General features: G+C 46.4%; 1 protein-coding gene, 1 long non-coding RNA gene and 4 other non-coding genes across 13 annotated transcripts; 1 reads left to right on the top strand and 5 right to left on the bottom strand.

The window, feature by feature from the left end:
• The first annotated feature begins 14 nt into the window (after positions 1-14).
• Positions 15-18,948, top strand: Trnau1ap (tRNA selenocysteine 1 associated protein 1). 8 transcript variants are annotated; one of them, XM_017320388.2, is made up of 10 exons: positions 1,168-1,358; positions 2,145-2,242; positions 4,666-4,765; positions 5,222-5,359; positions 5,451-5,503; positions 8,901-9,032; positions 11,137-11,256; positions 16,344-16,506; positions 16,685-16,718; positions 18,705-18,948. In XM_017320388.2, exons 6-10 carry the CDS (start codon positions 8,953-8,955, stop codon positions 18,839-18,841), a joined length of 534 nt encoding a protein of 177 aa, XP_017175877.1. In that variant the 5' UTR covers positions 1,168-1,358; positions 2,145-2,242; positions 4,666-4,765; positions 5,222-5,359; positions 5,451-5,503; positions 8,901-8,952; the 3' UTR covers positions 18,842-18,948. The 8 variants fall into 8 exon arrangements, with proteins under 8 accessions (XP_006539243.1, XP_011248634.1, XP_011248636.1 ...); XM_011250332.3 differs by having other exon boundaries at positions 1,153-1,358; positions 4,666-5,359; NM_027925.3 differs by lacking the exon at positions 5,222-5,359 and having other exon boundaries at positions 1,173-1,358.
• A 738-nt stretch (positions 18,949-19,686) lies between these two features.
• Snhg12 (small nucleolar RNA host gene 12) lies at positions 19,687-22,033 on the bottom strand. The gene is made up of 5 exons (NR_029468.1): positions 21,804-22,033; positions 20,808-20,873; positions 20,496-20,560; positions 20,207-20,260; positions 19,687-19,877 (listed from the first exon to the last, which is right to left on the bottom strand). It is a non-coding gene; the product is annotated as a small nucleolar RNA host gene 12 (long non-coding RNA).
• Positions 19,953-20,008, bottom strand: Snord99 (small nucleolar RNA, C/D box 99). The gene has a single exon (NR_028537.1). It is a non-coding gene; the product is annotated as a small nucleolar RNA, C/D box 99 (small nucleolar RNA).
• Snora61 (small nucleolar RNA, H/ACA box 61) lies at positions 20,343-20,404 on the bottom strand. The gene has a single exon (NR_034046.1). It is a non-coding gene; the product is annotated as a small nucleolar RNA, H/ACA box 61 (small nucleolar RNA).
• On the bottom strand, positions 20,642-20,758 carry Snora44 (small nucleolar RNA, H/ACA box 44). The gene has a single exon (NR_034050.1). It is a non-coding gene; the product is annotated as a small nucleolar RNA, H/ACA box 44 (small nucleolar RNA).
• Positions 21,111-21,246, bottom strand: Snora16a (small nucleolar RNA, H/ACA box 16A). The gene has a single exon (NR_029412.1). It is a non-coding gene; the product is annotated as a small nucleolar RNA, H/ACA box 16A (small nucleolar RNA).
• Positions 22,034-23,953: the final 1,920 nt, after the last annotated feature.

Genomic DNA, 23,953 nt, shown 5'->3' with positions numbered 1-23,953 from the left:
CTGAAAAACTTTTTTTTTTTTTTTTTACATTTGTGTGTACATGTGTGTTTGTCAGGTTCAGTGCAATGCACTTTTACCTGCTGAGCCATCTCACCAGTGCCTTAGCATCATTCATACAGTAACAGAAGGGAACAGGAAATTTATACTCATAGTTGGCCTCTGGTTTTCAGACTTGAGTTCTTGGCTTGGGGAACTTTCTAAGTTAAAGGACTTAGGATGAACTTGGTTGTCAGAACCAATCTGAACGCACAGGACCTTCCCACTCTGCTAAGTTGGCTACCAACTGGATGTTGAAGCATGGATACAACCACCTTAGGAGCTCTCAAAAACCAAGTTTACTGAGGGTTCTGTAAAGGTCCGTCTGTGCTTTGTGGTAAAGTCTTGGTGAATTGGATTAGAATAATAAACGGGGAAGGAGCCAGGGTTGGTGTCCTTCACTTGTAAAACTAGCACTTAGGAAGCTGAAGCAAGATTGCCAAGAGTTTACAGCCAGCCTAGATTATATAGCTTGTACCAGGGACCAACATGAAAACTTGTCTCAAGGCAAAAAAAAAAAAAAAAAAAAAAAAGTGTGGGGCTGGAGCCAAAGCTCAGCCGTTAAGGAAGGAATGCTTTGAGAAGACTGGCGTTCATTAAACAAACAGGCAGAAGCAAGTAGATCTCTGACTAGAGACAGACTTAAACAGGTCAACAAGGATTACAGAGACCATGCCGACGCCGACTCTCCCCACCCCCAACTACACACAAAACGATGGACTTTGAGTGTACCATCAAGAACCGTCCTTTAGTTCTCTCCACCTCAGGGCTTTAAGAAAATGAAGAATCCCACTACATCTTCCAAAAAGTCCTCGCTGGGATGCAGGGCAAGAGGACCACTGTGCGGCCGCGGCTCCTCCACAGTCCCTCGGAAGCTTATCCTCCGCGCTCCCAGAGGGGTTTCGGTCACTAGCTGTCCTTCCGTTCTTATGCTTGGTATTCCCTACAGAGAGCAAACCTTAACTCAATAATTATAGACGCATTTGCGCGGTTTTATTAAAGAGCGGGGCAGTCCGCCCACAGAGACCCTCTTCAGAGCCGGTGCCAGCTAGGCCTACTGTGCCCCAGCCGAGGCCACGCCCCTATCCCGTGGAGCCACTCCCTAGCCCGTAGAAGCAACGCCCCCTGGGGGGGCCGGAAGCGGCGGACAGGTCGGAGGAAAACCCGGATCGCTCTGGCCGCCGAGGCAGCGTGTGCGCAGGAGGTGCTGCAGGCTTAGGCTCCGGGCGGGCCGGGTCGCGCAGACTGGCGCGGTTGCGCGCCACAGGCCCTCAGGGTCCCCGCCCGGGTGCGGGATGGCGGCCAGCCTATGGATGGGAGACGTGAGTCAGGGTCGCCCCTGCTCTGAGGGGAACAAGAGGGTCTCGAGTCGTAGGGGGAGGAAGGGCCTGAGAGCAGAGGGCCTTCGGATCCCAGAAGGGTGGCCGTGAACAGGAAGGGTTTTGGTGACAGCGGGAAGCTAGATGGGGTGTGGTGGCCAATGCCTTACTCCCTGCACTTGGCGAGGCAGGAAGATCGTCACCAGTTCGAGACTCCATAGTGAGTTCTAGGCCAGCTTGGGCTTCGTAGCGAGACCTATTCACCCAGTCTTTGAAAGTGGAGTCTGGGCATCAGAATGAAGATTCCTCAGATGCTGACTCTATGGGGTAGAGGGTCTGGAATCCCCCTTTCCAGTTTGGAAAGATTTGGAGTGGGATGATTTGGGCGGATGGAGTGGGAGGAACCCCAAGAATTGTTATTAGGACTGGAAGCACAGGGAGTTCTATAAAGGGGAGCTATTTTATTTGTTTTTGTTTTTTCTTTTGTTGTTTTTGAGATGGGGTCCTTCACATAGTTCTGTCTGTCCTGGAACTCGTTATGTAGACTCACAGACTCCACCTACCATTGCCTCCCTAGTGCTGGGATTAACGGTGTGTGCCACGCCTCCCAGCAAGGGGAGCGATTTGAAGTAAAGGAGTTGGTTGGGACCGTTCCCCATTGCGTGGTAGGAAGCTTGGCTCTCTAGTGCTGTAGAGGGGGGTCCTGGACAGAGTGGGAGGGGCTCCACCCCTTACAGGGCTCCGGGTCATGGGCCTGAGCCTCTCCTCTCTGCTCTGGTTTTTATGCAGCTGGAACCCTACATGGATGAGAACTTCATCTCTAGAGCCTTTGCCACCATGGGGGAGACCGTGATGAGCGTCAAAATTATCCGAAACCGCCTCACTGGGTACACCTCCCTTTTCATCTTTCCGTTCAGTTCTCGATTAATAGAGCCTGCTGCCACTGTTATTCAAGGGAATAAATATGGCGGGAGTAAGAGCTTCTCGCCATCCCTAGCAGTAGTGAAAGAACCACAGAGGGTGGCTTACAGAGCAGAAGCGTTGAGTATTTCAGGTGTTGAGTATCCCAGTGATTCAGGGCAGGATGCTGGAACCTATTTTTGAAAACTGTTGTGTGATCTTTGCTAAGTTACTGTGTGTTTCATTTAGCTTTAGTTTATTTTGCTCTACGCTGAAACAAAGTCTTCCTGTAGTAATGTAGGCTGTAATGACAACCCTGCCGCTGCCTCCCAAGTGCCACAACCACAAGGTGTGCCAGCAATCCTGGCTCTTTTGTTTGTTTGTTAAATATTTATTTTATACACTGTCACTTTCTTTACATACATCAGAAGAGAGCATCAGATCCCATTACAGATGGTTGTGAGCCACCATGTGGTTGCTGGGAATTGAACTCAGGACCTCTAGAAGAGCAGTCTTAACCACTGAGCCATCTCTACAGCCCCTCTTGATTTTTGTTGTTGCTGTTGTTGTTTTTATTTATTTTTACATTTGATTATGTTTGTTTATTATGTATGTGGGGAGCAGGGTATGCAAGAGTGCAGTGCCTATGGAGGCCAGTGGTGTCAGATTCTGTGATATTCCCTTCGGTGGTTGCTGGATACCAAACTGAGGTCCCTTGGAAGAGCAGTACAAAACTCATAACTGCTGAACCATATCTCTTTTATATAGTTTTGAGTATATGTGACCTCACACACAATCCTCTCCCTCTCCCCCCTTTTTTTTCTTGCCAAGAAATTAGGAGCATTCAGAAGTACAAGGTTTGGGGATGGACAGTGAGGTGACCCAGCAGGTACAAACACTTGCCTCGTAAGCCTGTTGACCTGAGTTGGAGACCTTGGATCCATGATAACATTGCATAGAATTCTCAAATAGTTGCTGGGTTGTAGTGCATGCATGTCTTTCACCCCAGTATTGGGAGGCCACAACAAGCCAGAGCTAACATAGTGAGACCCTGCCTCAAAAAAGCAAAGATTTAGCCGGGCGTGGTGGCGCACACCTTTAATCCCAGCACTTGGGAGGCAGAGGCAGGTGGATTTCTGAGTTCGAGGCCAGCCTGGTCTACAAAGTGAGTTCCAGGACAGCCAGGGCAATACAGAGAAACCCTGTCTCGGAAAACAAAACAAAACAAAAAAAAAAGCAAAGACTTCTCAAATAATATAGATATTAAAGAATTTTAGGATCTGGACGTGGTAGGACATGCCTTTAATCCCAGCACTCTGGAGGCAGCAGTTGAGGTAGGTAGATCTCTGTGAGTTCAAAGCCAACGCAGCCTACATACTGAGTTCTGGGACTGCCAGGAATCCAGAGTGAGGACCTGTCTCAAACAAATAGTGTAGAAGACAGGGTCTCATTTTCAGGACTGGCATTGAACTGGAGGCAGTCCTCTAGCCTCAGCTTCTAAACTTGAGAATCTAAAGTGTTCTGACTACAGGCAGGTGCCATCATCCTGAATTCCAGACTTATAACGTACAAAGCCAACCTTTTGCTTTTCCCGTGACACCCCCCTGCCCCTTAAAACTGAACAAAGAATCAGTGGCCTTTTGTATACTAGGCAGGTGCCCTAATATGGACTGTTAATTTTTGTTTTGTTTGGCTTTTCAAGACAGGGGTTCTTTGTGTAGCCCTGGCCGTCCTGAAATTGGTCTGTGACCAGGCTGGCCTGGAATTTACAGAAATCCACCTGCCTCTGACTCTTGAGTGCTGGGATCAAAGGTTGCGCCACCACTGCCCAGCTTAATGTAGCCTTTGAGTAAAAGTCAGCACCTTCTTGATTAATTTATTCTGGCATTTTCTCTGGGACGACTCTTGATTTCTAGTAAGCTAGACAAAGGGTCTGAAGGGTCGGGTGGGTCACATTAAGGGTTTTTGGCAGTATTTCATCACAGGTAATGTGACATATACATAATTGGTTATTAAATCAGTCAGGGACTGGCCAGATTGACTGTTCTTGTACTTAAAGTTATTTCTGATTTGGAATATAGAGTGAAATAAAAATAGTTTGGTTCTATCAGAAAAAAAAAAAAAAACCCACAGTTTTGAAAACCATTTTTTTCAAGCTGGGTTGTGGGGCACACGCCTTTGGTTCCAGCACTTAGAAGGCAGGGGCAGGTGGATCCCTGTGAGTTTAAAGCCAGCCTGGTCTACAGAGTGAGTTATAGGACAACTAGAGCTATATAGTAAGATCCTGTTTTAACAGAAAAGGAGAGAGAGAGAGAGAGAAAAACAAAGAAAGAAAGAATCCATTTTTTTCCTCTCCTCAGGCCGAGATGTACCTGGGCATCCTTATCGCTCTTTCTCTGCTTGCTTCCAGAATCCCAGCTGGCTACTGCTTTGTGGAATTCGCAGATTTGGCCACAGCCGAGAAGTGTTTGCATAAAATTAATGGGAAACCCCTTCCGGGAGCCACTCCTGTAAGGACACTTGGACGATGCTGGCCTTGCCGTTTTGGTTGTCTTTAATTACTACCACGTAGTGAATTGCCCTGGACACACAGCTTTTCATTTAATCCTGTAGCCCTGCAGCATAGGTACTGTTAGCTTTGATCGACAGGACCCAGGAGCTCAGGGAGCTGCAGTGATTGCTGAAGGCAATGCAGGCAGTAAGTGGCAGGGCCAGGACTCAGACAGAAGACCGCTCGCCTCCAAAACCCAGGCCCTTTCCAGTCTTCAGCACTGCCTTTATGACAGAAGACTCAGAAACCGGGCTGGGATGTAGCTCAATGGCAGAGTGTTTGCCTAGCATGTCCAAGGCCCTGAGTTCAATCCCCAGCCAACACTCTTTAAGTCTTTTGCCTGATTGAGACTCTGGAACAGGCTGGTAGCAGCAAGGACACATCTCAAGAGGGTTACATTCTGCTCTTCCCACAGTTACTTAGCTTACAGCTGCCACACCTGGGCTCATAGAACCATGGAGCTGGCAGTGCCCTTCACGGTCAACCGTGCAACCCCTTCATTTTATACGGGAGAAAAGCTGAGGCTTAGAGAGGGGGAGATGTTTTGGCCAAGGTAATTTATTTCAGTTTTCTTCAAATATTGTTTGACTTTGGAAAGATGCTTCTCTGTTTTAATTTGTCTCCATGTGTTTTTAAATTTCCAGGCAAAACGTTTTAAACTGAATTATGCCACTTATGGGAAACAGCCAGACAATAGGTAAGTAAGGAGCCGCCCAAATGGAGGTCAAGCCTCCCTCAGTATGTGTCTAGACAGAGGCACAAGATGTCACGGTGCCTGTTACTGCCATAGGATGGTGGAGAGTTTAACCTGCTGTAATTTGCTGCCTTCTGAAGGACATTGTCCTACTCCCTGACCTCCATTGTGCCAAGGCAATGTCTTTCCTTCTTTGGATGGCACAGGACAGTCTCATGTATTCCAGACTGGCCTCAGGCTCCCTGTGTAGTCAAGGATGACCTTAAATTCTAATCCTCTGCTTCCATCTACCTTCCACGAGCTGCGATTAATATGTGTGTTCCCCCCTCCCCCCACCCCCACCTCCCACATGTAAGTGTTAGAGATGCAGTGCTCCTGAGTGAGCCCTGCACTTTGTGCTTGGAAAGTGTCTTAGTCACTGTTCTAATTCTGTGACGAGAACACTGTGACCAACGTGACTTTTGTTTTATTTTGTTTTTTCAAGACAAGGTTTCTCTGTGTAGCCCTGGCTGTCCTGGAACTCACTTTGTAGACCAGGCTGGCCTCGAACTCAGAAATCCGCCTGCCTCTGCCTCCCGAGTGCTGGGATTAAAGGTGTGCACCACCACGCCCGGCCCAACTTGACTCTTAACTGGATTTAAGAGTTTCAGAGGTTTAGTCCATTGTCATGGCAGGGAGCGTGGCAGCAAGCATTGCTGGAGAGTAGCTGAGTAGATGGACTTGGCATGGCACACTTCTGTTATGGAGGCCACCTCCTGGTCCTTCTAATCCTATCAGAGTTCTACTCACAGAGACTAAGCATGCAAAGATTGCGCCATGGGGGGGGACCTTTCTTATTTGAACTTCTACAGAAGGCAAAGCTTATCCTCAGCTCTCCTACTTGTTTGTTTACTGGTTTTTTTGTTTGTTTTTGTTTGTTTGTTTGTTTGTTTGTTTTTGAGACAGGGTTTCTCTGTGTATCCCAGGCAATCCTGAAACTCACTCTGTAGACCAGGGTAGTCTCATACTTAGAGATCTGCCTGCCTCTGCCTCCCAAGTTCTTGGAGTAAAAGCATGCACCACTGCCCCCTGGAATTACTTTTTGTTTTATGGAGGGTGTCATTCTGTAGCTCACACTGACCTAGTCATTAGGTTGCCCAGACTGGCCTCAGCTCACAGCAGCCCTCCTTATACTGTGGGTGTGTACCACCATGCCTGACAGGGCTGTGTCATCTCTCTGGTCCTTCCTCAGCCTTCCATCCCATTAACTTTTCAGGTTTTGAATTTTCAGTGGCTGTCTGGAAGTATTTGTCTTCAGAGTTAGAAATTTAACAGTCCAGGCAGGACCAGGCACTCCAGTTTTGCATTTCCACATTGGAAGCAGTCCTGCCCATGTCACAGAGCTTCAGCCCCATCGCAGCCTTTAGAGACAGCACTGTGGTCAGGCTTGGTGGCTCTCTGCCAGCCCTGCTCTCAGCACTTGGGAGGTAGAAACAAGAGGAAGATGGCAAGTTGGAGGTCATTGTGGTCTACATAGTGAGTTCGAGGCTAGCCAGGGCCATAGAGTGAGACCCTCACTCAGAAAAAATTGAGTTGCTCTCCATAGGCTAAATAGTTTTCAGAAATTCTTAAGACAGTTTCTCAGATGCTTTCCAAGCTAGTTATGCAGTGACTGCAGGAGAGTGTATTGTTCCTGCAGAGCTCCACTCTTCAGAATGCGTTCATGGTTGTGTGCAAGGAGCAGCCTCACAAGTGCTCATTAAAACGTGTGTGATGTGGAGATGTGGAGAGGAATCCCAGACAGCCTGATAATAGAAAGTGGGTCGGTTATAACACATTCATTTACTAGACTGCTCACAAGTCATGTTCTAGACCTGACATCATGGTGTTGACGATATGGCTGTGTTGCCCAGGCTGACCGCAGACTCCTACGGTAGCCCCTGATGGCCTGAGATTTACAGGGGAGATTCACTGCATCCAATTTGGGCAATATGTGAGAACTAAAAATAGCAGAAATGAAATGTAATGGATCATACTGAAGTTTTGTAAGTTCAAAAGAAATGACAGGGCTGGGGGGTGTAGCTCACTGGGCAGAATGTTTACACAAGGAGCCCTGGGTTCAAAGCCCAGCACCAAGTAAAATGGCATAGGGACACATATTTATAATCCTAGCACATGGGAGGTGGGGGCAGGTAGATCAGACGTTCTAGGTCATCCAAAGCAAACTATGGAGTTTGAGGCTAGCCTGACGTATATGAGACTGTTTCAAAAAGCAGACAATGGGCTAGAGAGATGGCTCAGCAGTTAGGAGCGGGTCTTGCCCCACTAGAGCTCCTTTCCACCACGTGTATAGGCATGGAAGCAAGGTCGCATGTAAACAAGGCCAACTTTGAACTTGCTGTACAGCTGAAGCAGGCCTTGAACTTGTGAATCCTCCTGACTCCCTGGGCGTGAGCTACCATACCTGGTCACTATTTTATTTTTCTTTGTGAGTTTTTATTTGTTGTATTTTTGTGTTGTTTCATTTATTTATTTTTGCTTTTTGAGACAGGGTTTCTCTGTATAGTCCTGGCTGTCCTGAAACTCACTCTGTAGACCAGGCTGGCCTTGAACTCAGAGAGGTCTGCCCACGATTGACTAATTGGTGCTGGGATCAAAGGTGTGTGCCACCACTGCCCAGCTTCTTGGCGAGTTGTTATATTCTAATTTTTCACAAAGAATATGTATCATGCTTGAAATGCTAAAATAAGACCTGGTAGCACAAGACAAAAACTGAATCTCACACGAAATACATTTGTAAACATTTCTAGAAAAAGTTTGCTGGCCATGTTCCAACAAAGTTTGAGCATTTCATCTTGACTAAGTTTTAGTTCTTTAGGAGATAAAGGTCTTGTTTTATTTTATCATTACATTTAACATATGTTTAGCGTTTTTTTTTTTTTTTTAATCCTTGCATGACTCTGATCTGTCCCTTTATCTGATCATATTCTCTCTCTCTCTGTCTCTCTCTCGTGATCTCGATCTCGCTCTCACTCTCTGGCTCCCTAGCTTTTTTTTTTTTTTTTGAAATAGGTTTCGCTGTACTAGAACTCTCAGAGGTTGGCCTGCCTCTGAAACTTGCTCTGTAGACCAGGCTGACCTCAGAGTCACAGAGCTCTTGATGCTTAAAGACAGACAAGTTTTGTGCAGTGTCCTGGAAATTCGGGGCATGGTACTATTTCCATAACTCCTCTGCCAATGCAGCGTGTGCCTGTCGCTCAATTTCGGCATTCAGGAGGCTTTGGCAGGAGGATTGCTGGGAGTTTGAGGCTAGCCTGGACTCTATAGCTGTCATTTTTGTCTTAAAAAAGCAAAGTGGAGAAAGGAGATTCAGACACTGACCGTGGGGTTTGACGTTTTGCCGCCTCTTCTCTTCTCTCAGCCCTGAGTACTCCCTGTTTGTGGGGGACCTGACCCCCGACGTGGACGATGGCATGCTGTATGAGTTCTTTGTCAAAGTCTACCCGTCCTGCCGGGGAGGCAAGGTGGTTTTGGACCCAACAGGCGTGTCTAAGTAAGGCCTTACCTGCTGTTTATGTTTCCTCTCTGTTGTGCATTCCTACCCGCTGGGGGGAGTATCAAAGAGACCCTAGGGAGGGTGGTGGCTCATAGTGCGAGCTTTCCAGCCAGGCAACCTAGTTTGAACCTAGCTTCATCACTGACAAGGACTGTGTACTAGACAAGTCACAGATAGTCCCTGACTATTCTCTAATCTGTAAACTGAGGCAATCGAAGAGTGTGGCACTTATTTGGTTGACATAAGGATTAGGGGAATTAATATATAGAGCTGTTTGTTGTTGTACTTACCTCTGTTACTAAGGTTTTCTGCGCAGTTAAAAATGTTATAGTTTAACCTCCTGTGGCAGTGCACGCCTGTATTCCCAGCACTTGGGAAGTGGAAGACTGGAAAATGAAAGCCATCTATCTTGGAATATTTGATGCGTTCAAGACCAGCCTGAGCTACATGAAACTCTTTCTTAATCTACCTCCCCTAAAAAAAAAAAAAAAAAGAAAAAGAAAAAGCTTTCCATTTTAAAATGGAGAGACCTGTCATTGGAGGGTAGAAGCTAAGGATTTTGAACTGAACCCAGCTTAGACTACAGAGCAAGCCCCTACATTAAAATATAAAACAAGAAAAGTCAGGCTGGACATGTGGACTTTATAATCCCAGTTGCTCTGCCGAAGCACAAAGATTGCAAATTTGAGTCTCTGTATGCTGCACAGTGAGTTTAAGGGTAACCTAGGCAACTTCGCAAAACCCTGTCTGAGAAAAATAAAGGTGACAGCTTAGTCTACAGAGCAAGTTCCAGGATAGCCTGAGTATGAGGACTAAGTACACTAGAGAAACCCTGTCAATAATAATAATAATAATAATAATAATAGCAATTATTATTATAATAAAGCACAGTCAAGTGGCTAGCACGTAGTTCAGCTTTAGGGAGCTTACTTAGTGTGGACAAGGTCCTGAGGCTGATTTCCCAACTCCAGGAAGGAAGGAGGCTCTTTTTTTTTCTCTCTCTCTCTTAACTGCATAGAACTGCTGAACCCAGTCATACACCCCATTCCAAGAAATTTCAGTACTCAGGGTTGTACCCAGGTACTTAGTGTGCCAAACCAGAGGCCTACCAGAGCCGCGTCCTCAGTCCTGCCTCCCTATTTTCCTTCCATGTGGCCATAGCTAGCCTCAGACTCACAGTTCCCCATGCTCGGCTTCCCCTGTGTTAGAATTACAGGCATGCGCCTCCAGCAGCAGCTAAAAGGCTGGCTCTTTTTGTTTTGGTTTTTTGTCTTGAGACAGGGTTTCTCTGTGTAGCCCTGGCTGTCCTGGAACTCACTCTGTAGACCAGGCTGGCCTCGAACTTAGAAATCTGCCTGCCTCGGCCTCCCAAGTGCTGGGATTAAAGGTGTGCGCCACCACTGCCTGGCAAGGCTGATTCTTGATTAAGTGTAGTCCTTACTCTCAGGCTTTGGGAGTGTGACCTAAAGTTAAGGCCTAGTTTTGTTGTGTGTGACTTCCATCAAGTTTTCAAACCTCTCTGAAGTTTAAGGCTGCTTTTTAGTGTGGGGTAGCACTCCGTGTGGTGAGATACTGAGAATGTCCTCGCCAGCACGTGGTGCCTGCTCACTAATGGCTAGGGTAACATAGTAGGTTCTCACTAACGGTAGGGGTACATAATAGGTACTCACTAACGATGGGTGTCATGAACAATCTTTGAATAGAGTCTGACCTCCAAGGAGCAGGAGCCAGGACTGTCCCTAAGTGCTTTCCCACACAGCAGAAAGTGAAAAGTCTGCAGGCTGATGTCACCTGTCCCCACAGCTACACCACACCGTGGTAACAGTGATTTGGGAGGGAAGCTACTGTTTGAGAAGGAGCCCTGGGTGACAGTGTGGAGGAGAATAGGGGACTAGACTGAAGAAGGACTTCCCACAATGTCAGGTTCACACTGTGCCTGCCACTGACTGCTCTGTGCTGTTTGATGGGACCCCCTCTCCCTTCCCCACCTTTCTCTACCATGTTCCAGCCCACCTCTTCCTACCCCTCTTGTCCGTGATTCTTCCTGTAGGTTTTGTCACATTGTGATCTGAGCAGTGTGTTGGTTTTTTTCTCCCTCCAGGGGCTATGGTTTTGTGAAATTCACAGATGAGTTGGAACAGAAGCGAGCCTTGACGGAGTGCCAGGGAGCAGTGGGACTGGGGTGTAAACCCGTGCGGCTGAGTGTGGCCATCCCTAAAGCGTGAGTCCTGCAGAGAGCCAAGGCAGAGTCAGGACAGCAGATGTGGGATTCGAAGCTGTAGAGAGGCAGAGATCACAGTTATCATGTGCTTTGGTTGGGCTGGGGGGGGGGGGGTGGGAAACTAGTGTAAGCCACACACCCCAGAAGCCATAGGTAGGGAGTCAGGCATTGAGGGTAGGAACTGGAAATTGCTATTTGGTTCTCTGTCCTGACTTTCTGCCCAGCAACTGCTATTGGGAAAATATATAGAGAAATAGGTAGAATGAAGCAGAGGGGAATTTTTCTTCCAGTTTTAGCCATATTTATATTGAGGCTCCTAAAGTTCCTGATAGGGTCTCTTGCAGTGGGAATGACTGGCTAAGAACTCTAAGCAGTTGAGGCTGCAGAGACAGTTCACTGACTGCTCTCCAAGAGCTTCCAGGCTCAATTCCCAGCACCCACATAGCACCTCACAGCCATTTACAGCTCTAGCTCCAGGATCCAACACTTTCCCATAGATAAGACGTGCAGGCAAAACACCGTGCATATAAGATAAAGAGAAATAAAGTATTTTAAGAAAAAGAACTCTAAACAACTTCTGAAATACTGTGTCTCACTTAACTGTCATGCTAGGTCGGTAGAAAGTTCTTGTGAGCCCAAGTGTGAATCTTACACAAACACAAAACAGTTTTTCCATCAGTGACATCTGGAACTCACAGAAACCCACCTGCCTCTGCCACAAAGTGCTGACATTAAAGGTGTGTGTCACCAGGCCTGGCCCCTGAGTGACATTTCTTATCCTTCAGCCAATGCAGTACTTCTGAGCAGGTGGAGATTTCACTCGCTCTCCAGGAGGTGTTGGTGGCATCTGAAAATATTTTAAGTCATTATAACAGAGGATGTGCTAGCAGCATCCAGGCGGTCATAGTTAGCAGTGCTGCTGCGGTGCACAGGGCAGCCCTATAGCTAGGACTTAGGTGGCAACAACCCTACCACTGTCAGGAACGAGGCTGAGATATCTTTACCAAAATGAACAAGGGCAGCCAAACTTCAGGATGATAGACCTTCCCCATGGTCCTGTTGAAGCAACAAAGACTTCAATGTTCAGTATAAAGTGATCAGAGTAGCCGGGCATGGTGGCGCACGCCTTTAATCCCAGCACTTGGAAGGCAGAGGCAGGCAGATTTCTGAGTTCAAGGCCAGCCTGGTCTACAGAGTGAGTTCCAGGACAGCCAGGGCTACACAGAGAAACCCTGTCTCGAAAAAAATACAAAAACAAAAACAAACAAACAAACAAAAAAAACAGTCTTTCTCTGCTGGGCCTCCTGGTCCATAAAATTACTCTGATCACTTCTTTTTTTTGTTTGTTTTTTTGTTTTTTTTTTTTTGGTTTTTTGAGACAGGGTTTCTCTGTGTAGCCCTGGCTGTCCTGGAACTCACTCTGTAGACCAGACTAGCCTTGAACTCAGAAATCCACCTGCCTCTGCCTCCCAAGTGCTGGGATTAAAGGCGTGCGCCACCACTGCCCATTGAGAAAGACTGTTTTTATTTGTTTGTTTGTTTTTGGTTTTTCGAGAGAAAGACTGTTTTTAAAGGAAGTTGCAGGTCTAGGGAGATGTTATTCCAGAGGACCTAAGTTCCTCTTCCAGCACCCACTTTGAGCCGTTCACAGCCACCTATGACTTTAGCCCCAGGGGATCCAATACCCTCTTCTGCCCTCAGTACACATCTCCACACAGAAACACACAAGTAAATCATTAGAGTCCTTATTTCATTATTCTGAATTGGCTGTAATGCCAGAATTAGTGCCACATGCCTGTAATTCCAGTACTCGGGGCTGAGATGGGACAGTCAGACAGACTCCAGGACAGCGCTGTAAAACCCTGTGGTGCAGACAAGCAGACTGAAAATGTAAATAGTAATTATCACCTCTCAACTCCCTTCCAAGATCATATGCTACATATAAGTCAGTTACAAGTGGTAGGATTTATTTTTTGTAACTCTGGGATTCAAACTCAGAGCCTTGCATTCAGTTTTGAATTTCATAAGTAATATGTATTTTTTCCTTAGCTTATTTCATATACACACTTTTCCATGCAGTGGCACGCTTGTATGACTATGGTTTTATTTTCTGTTTGGTGCCAGTGGGTATTAAGACCTCACATTCTCTTCATTCAAGCATGCTCCTGTCTATGATCTTATTTTTAAATACTGCAGCATATTTCTTTATTTATGAGTTCTGGCCAACAATTCCTCTGTTGTCCATCATTTTGCCTGTTTCCGGTATATTCTTAGATTTGTTTCGTCATTAGACGCTGGCAATATAGATATAAAAAGAAACAAAGGCCCATGTGCAAACTCCTAATTTGTTCTATCTGTGCCACACTGAACACTGTTGTTAGTAATCCATGCCCACCCCTGGGGAGGTGCCCTCAAGCCCTCAGGATAAGGATTGGCAGGCCCTGGAGAGAGCAGAGCCTAAAAGAGACACTAGGAGCCCAGGTGAGGGAGACTAACTTCAGTTACCATCAGCACAGTGGATTACATCAGTAGATTCATAGAGGAGGGGTCAGAATGGTGACTGGTGGGTGCACCTGCCTAACACTGGCAGGTAGGACACAGCCTACAGAGAGGCATCCTGGTCCACAGCTGGCTGCTTCCGTAATCAGCAGTTGGTTTTGCTTAGCAGTAGCTGAGTCCCCTTCCCTAAGAAAGCAGCTTAAAAGTGCTCAGCCAAGTGTTGCCTCCTCTGCCCTGCCAGGTGTTCTCAGGTCATGCTAACAGCTTCCTGTGTGGCTTGGTTAGCATAGCAGTGGAGGAGTCGGCCTCTGGCTCTGGCATGTTTCTGGTGTCACAGGACACTCTTAGCTCATATTCCTGAGTGGAACCATGTCAATTGCTTGAGCGTCACTTGTACTCCTGAGATTTTCTCAGTTAGGAAGGATTACCACTGAGATGGTAATGGCCTGATTCTGAAGTTCCTCAATACTTGGCTTTTATGTCTTTGAAAGCAGTGATCCTTTGTGGATTTGGCATCCTGTCTTTGGTTGGGAATGGCATTGGTCACAGGACCTAAAGAAGAAAGGAACGTGAGATTGGTGTGTCGCCCTGGTCCTGTAATCAGCCTTGGGCGAGTCACTGGACTTGATTCTTTTTTTTCCAGGATGGTCAGACTATTTAGCCCTGCCTCCGCCTTCCAGGGGCTGGTATTGAAGCCCTCACACCTGGCACAATTTTTAATTCTTAAGACATTTTCAATCATTTTACTTATTATATAGTACGTCTGTGTGTGCCCACAAAGGTGTGCACGGCCCACTAAGCACAGGCCAGAGGTTAGCTGTGTGGAGCTGGTTCTCTATCTGTGTGTGGGCTGCCAGGCTTAGGCATCTTCATCCACTGAGCCGTCTGTCCACTCCCAACTGTTCAGAGGTTCAGTTTTCTCCATGGGATGAGGGGACGATAAGTATCATCACCCTATTATATTTATCCCCAGCACTGTAAAAGTCACGTCCAAAGCCCAAGGAACTCAACAAATAAGGCAGCTGTGGGAGGGGAGCGCTCAAGGTCGAGCATTGCTTAGCATGAGCAAGGCTATTCATTCCACAGCAATTAACATTCCTGCAGAGACTAGGGGTGCTGCAGTGCAGGCAAGGCGATGTCACAGGCTAAAGTTTGAAGTCCATCTTGAATCATCTTAAACCCAGATTTTCTATTTTTTGTTTGTTTTTGTTTTTCGAAATAGGATTTCTCGTATAGCCCTGGCTGTCCTGGAACTCACTTTGTAGACCAGGCTGGCCTCGAACTTAGAAATCTGCCTGCCTCTGCCTCCCGAGTGCTGGGATTAAAGGCGGGCACCACCATGCCCGGCACCCAGATTTTCTATTTATTTATTTATTTATTTATTTATTTATTTTTTAAAGATTTATTTATTTATATGTAAGTACACTGTAGCTGTCTTCAGACACTCCAGAAGAGGGAGTCAGATCTCGTTAGGATGGTTGTGAGCCACCATGTGGTTGCTGGGATTTGAACTCCGGACCTTCGGAAGAGCAGTCGGGTGCTCTTACTTACTGAGCCATCTCACCAGCCCTCAATTTATTTTTTTAATTGTATGTTTTTATCATTTTGAGGGCAAGAGTTTCTCTATGTAGCCTTGTCTGTCTTGGAACTCACTCTGTAGGCCAGCCTGTCCTCCAACTGTGCCTCCCGAGTGCTGGGATTAAAGATGGTGTGTCATCACTGCCCAGCTAGCCCAGATTTTTTATGCTGTGTTTTCCTGAGTTTTTGCAACTGTCTCCCAAGATCTTGAGAAAGGGGTTGAAGAGATGGCTTAGCGGTTAAGAGCACTGACTGTTCTTCCAGGGGTCCTGAGTTCAGTTCTGAGCACCGGAATGACAGTTTACAGCTCTCTGAGATCCAATGCAAAACATCCATATATGTAAATTACATAAAAAACCCTTTAAAAAAGATTTATTTATTTTATATGAGTACCCTGTCACTCCCCTCAGACACACCAGAAGAAGGCATCAGATCCCATTACAGATGGTTGTGAGCCACCATGTGGTTGCTGGGAACTGAATTCAGGACCTCTGGAAGAGCAGTTTTCTTAACCACTGAGCCATGTCTCCAGCCCAACAAATCTTTTTTTAAAAAAGGATTTGGAAGCCGGCCATGGTGGCGCACGCCTTTAATCCCAGCACTTGGGAGGTAAAGGCAGGTGAATTTCTGAATTAGAGGCCAGCTTGGTCTACAGAGTGAGTTCCAGGACAGCCAGGACTATACAGAGAAATCGTGTCTCGAAAAACCAAAAAATAAAAAAAATAGAAAAGGATTTGGGGGAGAAAAAAAAGGCCTGACAAGGCGGACAGCTGAGCAGGAAAGGCCTTCATCTTAAGAGCCTGGGTTTGCAGACTGCCTAGGGTTCTGTTTGTTCCTTAGTCATGTAGCCCTGGACCAATTACTTAAAACGCTCTGTTCTGTGTCCCCATCTGTATAGCAGGGATGGGACAGGGAGTGTGCAGGACAATAGGTGTGGACCCTCCCAGAGCACCTGCACAATCCTTGGTCAAAGGAAATGTCCTCTTACTCCTTGTTTTGTTTCATGTTAGGAGCCGGGTAAAGCCAGTGGAGTACAGCCAGATGTACAGTTACAGCTACAACCAGTATTACCAGCAGTACCAGAACTACTATGCCCAGTGGGGCTATGACCAGAACACAGGCAGCTACAGCTACAGCTACCCCCAGTATGGCTACACCCAGAGCACCATGCAGGTAACCATGGTTGGCAACCCTCGGGTCTCACTGTGCCTCCAGGGACCATCATTCCACAGAAATTTGTTCATGGGCGGGAGCCTTGAGGACGTGGGGAGGGCTGGAGAGACCCAGTTCCACTTGTCCAAAGCCAGCCAAGATTTTTCAAGTTCCTCACCATCCTATCCTCTCTTCACAGACATATGAAGAGGTTGGGGATGATGCTCTGGAAGGTAAGAGTCCCTGCATGCCCCTGTCAGCTGTCACAGGGACATAGCCCTCAGCTGGATGCTAAGGGACACCCAAAGATGTGTGTGCTTGCTTTTTGTTGTTTTTCAAGACAGAGATTCTCCATGTGGCCCTGGCTCTTCTGGAACTCAGTGATCCACCTCCCTCTGATCCGGGAGAGTGCTTGTAATAGGAGTAGACACACCCACCATTGCAGCCATCTGCTGATAGGAAATGAGTGACTGTCCCAGGAGCCCATTATTCCCAAGTGTTGCTCTCTGCCCACCCAGTGTCTCTGTAACAGAAACACTGTTACTCTGTATTTTTTGTTTTACATTTATTTTGTTTGGTTTTTATATTTTGTGTGTTTTGGTGGTTTGCCTGCATGTGGGTCAGGGATCTTCTGGAACTGGAGTTACTTACACAGTTGTGAGCCACTGTGTGGGTACTGGGAATTGAACTCAGGACCTCTGGAAGAGCAGCCAGTGCTTTTAACCACTGAGCCATCTCTCCAGCTCCTACTTTTTACCAATTGTAAGGTTTATTTTGTGTCTTTATAGTCTTCTATTTTTCAGATTGCTTTTTCTTTTAGTACTGGGCATAGAACTTAAGGCTCCCTATTATGCTAGGGAAGTTCTGACACTGAGCTACATCCCTCTATACATTTTTGAAATGACATCTTTTGATTAGCATTTGGGAGGCTGCCATAAGCACCCAGGCCAGCCTGTGCAGTGAGTTCGAGGGGAAAATACAGTTCTCAAGGAAAACTCAGTGGGCTTCAAAATTTAGAGAAAAAACAAACACTGGAATAACCCTAACCCCACAGTCTTTGTTTTGGTTTGAATATTGGGGTGACTTTCACTGTAGCTACAGATGATCTTGAACTCCTGCTTCCGCCTCCCAAGTGCTGGATTACGGGAGGCCTGAGCTACCATATCCAGCTACAAGTTTCCCTAAAACACAGCTAATAAGCTTTAAAATGAGGTAAAATGATGACTTTGAGTTCAAGTTGGATTACACACTGAGACTTTGTATAAGAGAGACCAGGTGTGGTGGGCAGCACAGCCTTTAAACACACCTCCTGCCAAGCAGAGACAAGGCTAGCTCGGAATCTGAGGCCAGCCTGGTCTACACAGTGCCAGAAAACCGAGGTGGAAAGCAACTCAGCGTGGTGTGGTAGTGCCAGGCTTTAGACCCAGCATTGGTTCCCGAGCAGACAGGGCCACACAGTAGGACTCCAGGAGACACTGTACTGAGGACTTCTCTTTGTAAAACTCCTTTCATGCTCAGCATGGTAGAGCACCTCAGAAACCTCCAAGCTGACCTAGGATTGAGTTTAAGATTCACCTGGCTGGGCAGTGGTGGCACACGCCTTTAATCCCAGCAGGGAGAGGCAGAGGCAGGTGGATTTCTGAGTCCAAGGCCAGCCTGGTCTGCAGAGTGAGTTCCAGGACAGCCAAGATTATACAGAGAAACCCTGTCTCAAAAAAACAAAAAAAAAGTCTCACCAGGACTAGACTCTGTCTCAAAACCCAAAGGTCTGATAAACTCAGGATTCATCTACCTCCACCTCCCACAAATAGTTATATGGGTGCCACTATACCTTGAAAATTTGTGATCTCTGAGACAGGACTATATATTCATTAACTTAAATGTTTCCCAAGCCCACATTTCATTTTTTTAGGTTTTGTATGAATACACTGTAGCTCTCTTCAAACACACCAGAAGAGAGCATCAGATTCAGTTATAGATGGTTTAAGATGGTTGTGAGCCACCATGTGGTTGCTGGGATTTGAACTCAGGATCTCTAGAGCAGTCAGTGCTCTTACCCACTGAGCCATCTCTCCAGACCTGAGACAGGCATGGCTTTGAGTATTGGAGGGACAATAGCTGCCATGCTCCAAATCCCAATGTTCCTCTTCCTCAGACACCCACCTAGGAAACCTGAACACTCAACCCTCCACTTTCCTAACCTTGTCCTTTTCCTGCAGACCCAGCCCCACAGCTGGATGTGACTGAAGCCAACAAAGAGTTCATGGAGCAGAGCGAGGAACTGTACGATGCTCTGATGGACTGTCACTGGCAGCCCCTGGACACTGTATCCTCAGAGATCCCAGCTATGATGTAGCCAGGACGTGAAGGCAGAGGCCTAGAATAATGACCTTTTTCTATTGTGAAGCTTCTATCTTTTTGAATGTGATTTATAATGTTTTAATAAATTACTGTTTCCTTGAATTGGGCTTCTTCAACTGTATTGAAAGTCATGGTGGGCAGTGGTGGCACAAGCTTTTAATACCAGCATTTGGGAGGCAGAGGCAGGCAGATTTCTGAGATGTCTCAAAAAACCAAACCAAAAAAAAAAAAGAAAGAAAAAGGGCTGGAGAGATAGCATAGGTTTATCTTCTAGAGACCAGCTTGGTCTCCAGAGTGAGTTCCAGGACAGCCAGGACTACACAGAGAAAGCCTGCCTTGGGAAAACCAAAAAAAAAAAAAAAAAAAAAAAAAAGCCATAGAAGTTACTTTACAAGCAGATGAGTCACATGACATTTTTTTAAGTACCCTAGCAGTTCTAGCCTGTCAATGCTAAGCAACTAGTGGCTTTAATTAGAATGCCCACCATAGGTTAACAGGCCTTAACAGCTTCCCGTGCCTGCCTGATCCTGGTGTGCTCATCAAAAAAAAAAAACTCCAACCCCAGAATACCTAATGGTTGGCCAATGGTAGGACATGGCAGCCCTAGAACTCACAATGCAGCAGACCAAGCTGCCACTTAAAATTCAGTTACAGAGGGCTGGTGAGATGGCTCAGTGGGTAAGAGCACCCGACTGCTCTAGAGATCCTGAGTCAAATCCCAGCAACCACATGGTGGCTCACAACCATCTGTAACAAGATCTGACTCCCTCTTCTGGAGTGTCTGAAGACAGCTATAGTGTACTTACATATAATAAATAAATAAATAAATAAAAAAGAGGACACTTTCCAAAAGTCTTTATTGAACCAACTGCATGTTAATTGACAAAGTATTTCACTTTCCCAAAATGAGGTTTCTCAATGTAGGCCAGGCTGGCCTTAATCTGACTGCAGCTCCGATTCCAATGGCTGCCTGGCAATGTACAAGCCAAAAACTTCTGCTAGCTTCCAGGAGATCCTCTTGTGGAATTTTTCTGAAAAGGAAGTGCAAGTCTATGTTAGTTCCACCTTCAGGCTCATTCCCCAACTCAGGCTTTCCTAAGAACTGGTCTCAGTCCCATATCCGCATTTCTCATCCATAGATGTCCACTGATAATGGGTTTCATCATGGACCAGTGTCTGTACTCATGCAATGTTCAATTGACAAATACCAGCCAACATGGCACACATCTTTGCCCCAGATGTGAACAGCTAACTAGTTCAGACATAAATTATGGAGGTGGCTTATAGATGGCTAGCCACTATGCAAACCTGAATTTCTGCTATACTACTTAGGAAAAGGGTTAACAATCCTTAAGCTTACCCAACAAGTGTAGACCAAATCATATATAATGGCTGCTTCACTGGTTACATGGCCCTTAAAAAAAAAAAACCATGAAAGTAAGCCATTACTCAGCAATACTGATCAGTTCTCAAGTTTTCCCACTTCAAAGCCCAGGCATGTCTGAGTCTGGCCTGCTGCTCTACAGCAGACTGCATCGCTGTGAGGCCAGCTTCAGGGTGCTCTTCCTCCTTAACGACCACCAAGACCAGCGTCAAGATCCGATGGGAAAGGGAAACCGGAGGGTCAGGCTGTCTTAGCCAGCAATTACCTTAGTGTTAGGAGCCTGACAGGCCGTCTTCTCAGACTCTTCCAAGAAATAAGCTCAAGTGTAACCTGCAGAAGAAACATTTGTTGTAAATACCACAGAACAATAGCCTCACAGGTAGAGGGCGCTCAACTTGAGGCCTGATATACATATATAGGAAAGATGAGTGGCAGCTGCAGGCACTGTGCTGACCTGAGCTGTCAAAGTCTCTCCATTACTCTGGCATGCAGTTGGAGATCCCATGGCTACAGGCAGCCACAGCCCTTGGAAACATGCCTCAGGTCTCCCCGGGTAGTGCAACTAAACGGAGCTTACCAGACCCTTCTGCTGTATCGTTGTCCATTATCTTCTGGTCTCCCTCCTCACAATCTTCATCAACAGCTAAGATGAATGGCAACAGAATTAGCCACAATAATCTTGTTCCATATTCCCAGTCATTACCTTATAGGGACTGTGACAGTGACCAAGGCATTGTTTATTTACCAATAGATGATCAATACAGGCCTGAATTGTAAATCAGATTGAGCTCACTCACCGGTCTACCTCCTATCCCCTCCCACCCCCCCCAGGAATAAAAGCCTAAAGATTGCTACATACTCCAGAGAAATAGTAAGGTGAAGCTGTCATTTTCCACAATGTTGCAGATCAGTTACAGGAAACAGAACTGCGACCGTCAAGGAAAATTCTTTCTCTGGGCCACCTTTTTGACCACAGCAGCTATGTAGAAGCTGCTGCAGCTTCGATAAGGGCCACAGACAGCGATAGCAATTGCTAGACCTCAAACCCACAAGCCACATGCCTCACCACTGCCTACTAGAGAGACGCCTGAAAAGGCAATCCTGTGGGCTCCGATGGCTCCTAGTTCAATACGTGAAGCTTTAGACATTGGGATAGGTTCCTGACTATAACCCAAAGCAGTCTCAAATTAATGACCCTACCGCCTACAAACGCTTTTTAACGCGCTGTGGACATCAGGTTTAGCTGAATAAAATGGCGGCTTTTTGCAATCAGAAAGCGAGAAAGCCGAGGTTGTATAATCCTTGCCCAACTCTGTAGGGCCCATTATCCTGACTTTTTTTTTTTTAAGGCTTTAATACTATGGTTGACATAGCGATCGCCTAGCACGTGGTAGGACCCAAATTCCACCCAACATAGGAGCGAGGTTAATCACAAAAAGGTCGCTCGGAGGTAATGGTCACAGGCCCTTCCATTGGCGTCATCCTAATAAGGTTACTGCACCCAAGCACGTAATCCAGTAAAGGCACAAATGCTCTTACCAGATCCCGTCACCCCCAAGCCTACAACACTCACGGGTCAAAAGGCGTGGGGCCCTGAGTTATCACTGCGCATGTGGCCATAACCCGTGCTTCCTTGGACCAGACGGAAAAATCCGGTCCCTTCCCGGCAGGCTCGGTATCTCACGAATCATCCGGAGAGGCGGACGGAGCTGGTGGGCTGGGAAGATGGGGGGCGGGCAACGTTGGGTAGAAGTACAAGGCGCCATAACGAAAACAGACAGGGACCGCGGATGAAGCGAGAAAGGACTGAGAACGGCCTGCACCAGGATTATATACTCTCGCGCCCTCTACTGAGTCTGCGTCATCCACCTGACGCACGGCGCCTCTGGGAAATGTAGTTCTTAGCAAAGCCGGGTTCCTGCTCCTTGTCTGGCCCTGATAGTGGTTTCGACCCAGGCCAGAGCGCTCAACTCAAATCTCTGACCAACTGCCATCACTATGGATTAAGTTCCCGGGCGACTTTGAATTACACCGATCTTAGAAAGGGTTTTCCACATTTGGATGTGCTTAATAAAGAGATTTTGCAAATTAAAAAAAGAGAAGAAAAAAAAAAATGGAGTTTTCCCCCGGAGCATCCCGGGATGGCCTAGAGGGTAACAGCATGCTGGCAGATCTTCTTAAAGAATGACCCTCAGAAGCCAGGCGTGGGGGCGCACGCATTTAATCCCAACACTCGGGAGGCAGAGGCAGGCAGATTTCTGAGTTCGAGGCCAGCCTGTTCTACAAAGTGAGGTCCAGGACAGCCAGGGCTACCCAGAGAAACCCTGTCTCAAAAAACCAAAATTTTGTTCTTCTTTTTTTCTTTTCTTTTCAAAGATTTATTTATTTATTTGATGTATATATGAGTACACTGTCACTGTCTTCAGACACACCAGAAGAGGGCATTAGATCCAATTACAGGTGGTTATGAGCCACCATGTGGTTGCTGGGATTTGAACTCAGGACCTTTGGAAAAGCAGCCAGTGCTCTTAACTGCTGAGCCATCTCTCCAGCCCACCTTTTTTTTTTTTTTTTCTATTTTATTTTCTTTGATAGGGGAATATAGTTTATTTGGCTTATAATTCCAGATTGCAGTCCTTCATGACAGGAAAGTCACGGTCGGGGGTCCGGGGGGATGGCTAGCAGGTTGTATCACGTCTACAGTTTAAAGTAGAGAGGTGACATTTTCTTTTCTTTTTTTGTTTTGTTTTGGTTTGGTTTTGGTTTTACAACACAGGGTTTCTCTGTAGAGCTCTAGCTGTCCTGGAACTCACTTTGTAGGCCAGGCTGGCCTCAAACTCAGAAATCCTCCTGCCTCTGCCTCCCGGGTGCTGGGATTAAAGCCATGCACCACCACACCCGGTAACATTTTCTTTTTTTTTTTATTTTTTGTTTTTATTTTACACAGCATCTCACTAGTTTGTCCAGGCAGACCTCAGCCTCTCAAGTAGCTGGAATTACAAGCATCCTTCCAGGTCCAATTTCTTTCCTTCCCCAATGTTAGGAAGGGTGTCACTGGACTTACCACATGCTGCTCCCAAGCTATTCCCCTTAGCTCCTACATACACCTGAAAAAATAGGTTTCCAGGCAGGAGAGATGGCTCAGCAGTTAAGAGCACTGACTGCTCTTACAAAGGTCCTGAGTTCAGTTCCCAGCAACCACATGGTGCCTCACAACCATCTGCAATGTGTCTAAAGACAACTACAATGTACTCATAAAATAAATAAATAAATAAATAAATAAATAAATAAATCTTTTTTTTTTTTTTTAATTTAAGAAAAAATAGGTTTCAGGCTGGAGAGGTGCCTCAGAGGTTAAAAGCATTTGCTGTGCAAACATGAAGACCACAATTTGGATCCTACCACCCCTTCTCCCCTCCCCCAGCAAGCTGGGAGTGGTAGTTTAGGGAGCTTGTTTTTTTGAGACAGGGTTTCACTATACAGACCACGCTGGCCTTGAACTGCCTCTTCCTCCTGAGTGCTTGGATTAAAGACATGCACCATACTGCCTTGCCTTGCCTTTTTTAAAAAGGATTTTATTTATTTATTATATATATATGAGTACACTGTAGCTGTACAGATGGTTGTGAGCCTTCATGTGGTTGCTGGGAATTGAACTCAGGACTTCTGCTCACTCCGGTCCACTCCCTCCAGCCCTGCTGGCTCTGGCCCAAAGATTTAATT

This window comes from Mus musculus, chromosome 4, assembly GCF_000001635.26.
Source record: "Mus musculus strain C57BL/6J chromosome 4, GRCm38.p6 C57BL/6J".
Classification (NCBI taxonomy): Eukaryota; Metazoa; Chordata; class Mammalia; order Rodentia; family Muridae; genus Mus; species Mus musculus.
The sequence above is the reverse complement of the archived record's forward strand: the minus strand, read 5'-3'. Positions and strand labels throughout refer to the sequence as shown.